This window comes from Aethalodelphis obliquidens, unplaced genomic scaffold, assembly GCF_003676395.1.
Source record: "Aethalodelphis obliquidens isolate GAN/ISIS:26980383/991018 unplaced genomic scaffold, ASM367639v1 scaffold8, whole genome shotgun sequence".
NCBI lineage: Eukaryota > Metazoa > Chordata > Mammalia > Artiodactyla > Delphinidae > Aethalodelphis > Aethalodelphis obliquidens.
The window spans coordinates 46,725,157-46,731,156 of record NW_020837952.1 but is presented as its reverse complement, the minus strand read 5'-3'; the positions used below and the strand labels follow the sequence as shown (position 1 = coordinate 46,731,156).

Sequence of the window (6,000 nt, the reverse complement as noted above, 5' to 3'; positions counted from 1 at the left end):
GCCGCTCCATGGCATGTGGGATCTTCCCGGACCGGGGCACGAACCCGTGTCCCCTGCATCGGCAGGCGGACTCTCAACCGCTGCGCCATCAGGGAAGCCCTCAAATTTTTACTTTATGGCAGGGGCTATTCTGAAAACATTATATGCACATCTCATTTAAGCCTCCCAACAGCCCTGTGAGGTGGGGATACTATTGACTCATTACATGTGTGAGAACACTGAGTTTTAAAGCCATGTCCAAGGTCACAAAGCTAACTTAGGATACAAGCTGAAGAAGTAACTCAAGCTCTCAGTCACCTTGCTCCATCACCTCTCTCCATGTCTAAGGCTACATTCCAGGTTTTCTAAGACAGCCTCAGTTTATGATTCTGTTTCACTCTCTCTAAATAACCATGTGCTTGTTAGACCATGTACTGGTTATTTAGGAACATACAGTCCTTGTTAGGAATATCTGGCCAGGGCTCTTTCTCCTTCCGTGTTCTCATGGTACATGTTCATCTCGCCATTGAGGCCCTTTCGAGGGTTTCTCATGCTTCAGGAAACAGAAGCAGCAGCGGAGAAAAATAGAGAGTCTTGGGACTAAGCAGGATGAACAGTCCCCATACGGGTGCCCTGGAGACAGTGTATGGAATTGAGGAACACAGGGCCTCTCTCTCTGGTAGAAGACGGCAGCAGCAGTGGCGGTCGGCTGTGGTATGTCTGTAATCTCCCGGCTGAATCAGAGCTGGGTTACAAGCTTTGAAGCGCTGCATTCTGCTACTTCAGTGGCACTGCCACAGTTACTCTATCTTGGAAAGGTGAAGGATTACAACTCAAGATCACCATAACCTCCAAGAGGCTGACCACGCTAGGGACACGTTCCAACAGCACGAGGTCCCAGGTGGAGAGAAAGCCCTGCCGAACCTGAGTGCCAGTCACTCAGACCCCTCTCTGCATTCCCCCTCGGCCCCTATGCCAGGAGGATTACCTGTAAGTAGAGCGACCACACATCCTGGTTTGTCCAGTACAACCCTGGCTTTTATACCTATCATCCTGGCAGCCCCATTCACTCTCAGAAGTGTCCTGGTGTGGACACTCATCAGGTCACCATATCTATACATCACTAGCATTATGTGCAGGGCAGGGTTACCAATAAGAATGCTGAAGTTGACCACCAGTTGGCCAGCCCTGGAAGTGATGGTTTCTGTAGCTCTGGTTCTGTTACTGTGAGACTCTGAGCAAATCACTCAGCCTCTGTGTCTTAACTTCCCCTTACAGCTACTTTATGGTACCCAGAACTGAGGACTTGCAGGCAGAAGCAATCCCACTACACGTTTGGATGCTAAGTGGCAGAAAGGGTGGGAAAAAGTAGGGACCGCTGGAAAATATCAGACAGAAGTAGACTGCAAACTCCCAGAAGGCAGGGACTGGGTCTGTAACTGTGTCCCCGGCCAGCATAGTACAGGGCACACGACAGGACCTACATAAACATTTGTGCCAATAAGTAAAAACGAGGAGGGGAAGAGTCCTGAGAAGGGCATTGAACTGGACCTCAAGAACCTGAGTTTAGGGCTTCCCTGGTGGCACAGTGGTTGAGAGTCTGCCTGCCAATGCAGGGGACACGGGTTCGTGCCCCGGTCCGGGAGGATCCCACATGCCGCGGAGCAGCTGGGCCATGGCCGCTGAGCCTGCGCGTCCGGAGCCTGGGCTCCGCAACGGGAGAGGCCACAACAGTGACAGGCCAGCGTACCGCAAAAAAACAAAAACAAAACAAAAACAAACAAACAAAAAGAACCTGAGTTTAATTGTGGTTCTGCTTCTGTGTGACCTTGAGCAGGCCACTCAGCACCTCTAGTCTGCAAAACAACAGGGTTTGTATGGACCCCTTCCACCCTCTAATTCTATACAAAGACCTGATAAACTGGGTAATCCACTTCGAAAGCCTCAAGAATTAATTGGCGTTGGATCCTTTTTACAAGAAACGGGAGAATGAAAGGGACAAAGGAATTGACCAGCATCACTGCGCCGCCGTGTGTGCCTGCCCCCTTATCTGGCCGGGGGCCATATGGTTCAGGGAGTTTAGTGCAGTGAGGCTCAGGGCGACAGGATGTGCTTTCAGGTGCTGTCGCTGGAGAGCCTTTTGGAGCAGTGCTTTCTTTCCTTTATGAGGACATTCATTTCCTACTTGCTGTTTTAGATGCAAACGAACGACAACAACAAAAACCAAGCCTTTCTGTGCCAGAGACAGAAAGGGAAAGTTTTTCTACCAAACTGTGACTATGACTTTGAACTCTGTAAATTCACCTCTTTTTGTCCCATTTAGCTTGCTAGGTTTTGTGAATTGGCAAGGGCTGGTCTCTTGCTCCCTTTGCTCTTATTTCTGTCTAGATGAAGTCATAAGCGGGGGCTTGTGATTGATAGCCATGGTCTCTGCAGGGATGGGATGGTTCAGAACTGAAATTTTGCTTCAGAGAGAAGCAGAAAGTATTCTTCTAAGGAAATCATTTTTTTTTTCCATTTCATTGGCACATAACTGATGGGGATCTTCTTGTCTCCAGCTAAGGTTCCTCCCTGAAGATAAAGCTAAAGGATGCTCTTAAGATGGGTGGAGAGAGAAGGAGCTTCCCATAGGAGGTAGGTACCTGAAAGTATCCCAGAAAGGGAATGTGAGCCTCTACATCATTCAGGCAACAAGTTTCTGAGTGCCAAAAAACAGTGTGGGGCTTCCCTGGTGGCGCAGTGGTTGAGAGTCCACCTGCCGATGCAGGGGATGCGGGTTCGTACCCTGGTCCGGGGGGATCCCACGTGCCACGGAGCGGCTGGGCCCGTGGGCCATGGCCGCTGGGCCTGCACGTCCGGAGCCTGTGCTCCACAACGGGAGAGGCCACGGCAGTGAGAGGCCTGCGTACCGCAAAAAAAAAACCAAAACAAAAAAAACCCCGAAAAAACAAAACAAAACAAAAAACAGTGTGACCTGGGATACCTGAGTTAGAAAGTTGGTGCTTACCAAAATGTCTATTTCTGGACCTCATTCCACTGCCATGATATCAGAACGCTTGAGGTGAGCTTCTGGAATTAGCTTATTTAACAAGCTCCATGGGTAATTCTTAAGCATACTAAAGTTTGGGGATCACTACTCTAAAAGATTCAGACCCCCTCATTCTATATAGTCAACACTGATCTATATGAGGTCATAGGTAGTTTTGCCCCATTGCCAAGATGGTAGCAGGGCCTCAGGATACTAAAAGAAAGCCTGTGGTCCTGCCTGTAATTCCACTATTTGACATTCTAATGAAAAAAAATTCCATAATTAGCTAACCTTCTTTTCAGTTTAAGGCTGATATTTCTGGAAGAGGAAACACTTTAAATGGTATCAGTCATTTATACCCTAGAGTGAAAGAGTAAAAAATCTCCTTTCTTGAGGAGGATGTGAGAGAATTGAAGGTTTATGGTGTATAAGGAGAGGGTTATTGTGGAGAGAACTGAAAACAACAGAAAGGAGAGTCAGGAGCCCCTAAAAATAACATTTATTCCTTTTAAGTTTAGCCTAGACCTGGCCCAGAATGCCCTACATTAGGCTTTATTTTCTAGATGATTTTAAAGTTGTAGGGAACTTAAAATTATGATTTTGCTATTAAGAAATATTAGAAGAGCCAGGACAAATCAAACCAACCATTCAGAGCTGGGGTTGCATATAGATTCTATTTCCTGTGCCCAGCCTGATCGACTGGTCTTTTAGCTACTTGGAACTCTACTGAGGAGACTGTAGCCACATCTAGGCTTAGCTCCAGAGTACAGTGATTGATTAATGATGTCTGCCTTTGTTTTGCGGAAGGGTAGATGGTGATACATGTGCTACTTATTTGTCATCCTTAATTTAGAAAAAGCCTGTATGGACAGAGACTGAAGCAGTGATCCTGACATGACACCATTAGAGTCAGCAGGATACAATACCTCTGAAGAAAGGAGATAATCGAGAGTGCCGTCCTTCATGCTATTCAATGCTTCATCACTTGGAACAAAAACGGTATATGGTCCACCAATCCCATCCTCATCTAAGACATGTCCCACACTGGTTTCCTGCATTTGAGAAATGAAAATGTATATCTGCAACCTATCTCAGATAAATATCTGAATTCCCCAGCAAGTATTTATAATTGATACCCCCTGCTAATTTTACAAAGGACTGGACATAAAACACTTTCTAGAAATTCATGAAAAGTACATACCTCTAACAAAGATCTGAACTTGCTGTATCTTGGTTGTAGCATTGTCATTATGGTTTGCTAAAAAGAGACATCTTGCTTAAAATTTAGTGAAAAAAAATAAGGTGGTTTAGGAAATATTTAGATGCTCTAACATGAAAAGACTGATGACAGAGTTTACACGTTAAGTGTGGATCTCCTCCATAAAGCACAAGGGGTAAATTTTCACGACAGCTGGTCTGAGTTGTCAGGTGTGACTATGAAAAAGGTCACAAAATCAACATCTTTCCTACGCTTACGATATGCCTTTCTCTCTCTCTCAGAGGTGCCCAGAATTCTACTAAAAACAGAAATTATCCCATTTTCCCCATGGTTGGGGTCCTAGTACAAGCACATAGTGCTGGCATTCATTTTCTTTTTGGGAGTGACTCTCCAGGGAGCAAAGGGAGATGGATTTGAGGTGACGTCACTTTTACCTGAAATATCTCACCTCAATATTGCTCTCAAACGTGGGCGCCACCTTGTCCATGGCTCTGTCGAGGATGTGCAGGAGCCCGTTGGAAGCAATTATGTTCCCTTGTATAATTTTTACCTTCTTTTTGCCTCCATAGAGTTTAAGCTTCAGGTGTCCGTCCTAAAACACCAAGGAAAAATAAAAATTAATGTGTGCCCTTGAAAAATCGAGCACTGGATTAGAAGAAGCCTTAAACCCTTGGGTTCTGCCACTTATTGGCTGTGTGACCTTGGATGAGTCACTTATCCCCAAAATGGGAATGATGGTTTCTGCTCAGTTGAGTTCACAGGTCTTTCATTAAGATCAAATGAGATAGCATATGAAATCACTTCTGACTACCAGTGATTGCTAAATGAGAATAAGGCATTATGGTCTCCCCGCCATAGATGGCAAGCTACAAAAAGACCCCAAACTATTCAATTTATTGCAAATTCATTACCTACTTTAGTGTCCTGGACAGAAGAGGCACACAATAAAACATATTTGTTGAATGACTAAAGGAATGAATGCATGTCCTTGTGAGAAAGGAAACCACATCTTCCTCTGTCTGTCTGTCCGTCCATCCATCCATCCATCCATCCTCACACGCACACAGTACAACCCACTGGTGAACGATTCAGGCTTTGGGGTCAGGCAGACCTGCTCTTGAATCGTGGCTCTGGCCCTTACTGTGCTACCTCTCAGTTTTCCCATTGGAAAAGCCTTCACAGGGCTGTTGTGAGCCTTATGTAACACAAATCCAGATTTACCCCAGTACCTTGCACATAGGAAGTGCTCATTAATCTATCAACTATTGATGTTTGGTGAAATGCAACAGGATAGGTCATAACCCCTCCCCCCATACACTCTCTCTGTTGACTGACCATGTGCCCTTCAGCTCAGTAGAATCACAAAAGGAGTTATTTGTGAAAGAGGAGGAAGATATTTTAAAAACAAAACGGAATTGATGGCACTGATTGATGCAGTGTTGAGTTGGAGAGAATGGATAAACCCTGGCAATCTAAAACAAACAATCCATTTCCTTTCGTAAGAGGAGTGCTGATCTGCTGATGCTTCCAGGAAAAAGGTTTACTGTAAATTTCTCCTTCCTGCTGGTAGTTGAATGATGGTTGCCTTGAAAACTAATTCAGACCAGAGCAAAATCACTTTACAATTCCCTTCCCGTAACAGCCCACCCCTCTCCCACCTGACCCTTTCCAGTGCTGTTCTCCATTTCTTTCCTGCGTAGGGAAGTGCTCTGACAAATAAGGAACAAGGAAAGAAGTTCTTTGGAACCTTTCACGACCCCCGGACACCAAGAGA

General features: G+C 45.5%; 1 protein-coding gene across 1 annotated transcript in view; it reads right to left on the bottom strand.

Moving 5' to 3' along the window:
- Positions 1-6,000, bottom strand: part of STAB2 (stabilin 2) — a 158,420-nt gene that overhangs the window by 98,532 nt on the left and 53,888 nt on the right. The window contains exons 13-15 of the mRNA XM_027107363.1: positions 4,675-4,818; positions 4,209-4,265; positions 3,934-4,059 (exon numbers count right to left, since the gene is read on the bottom strand). Of these exons, the coding sequence (XP_026963164.1) occupies positions 3,934-4,059; positions 4,209-4,265; positions 4,675-4,818 (327 nt within the window). The remainder of the gene's footprint in view (positions 1-3,933; positions 4,060-4,208; positions 4,266-4,674; positions 4,819-6,000) is intronic.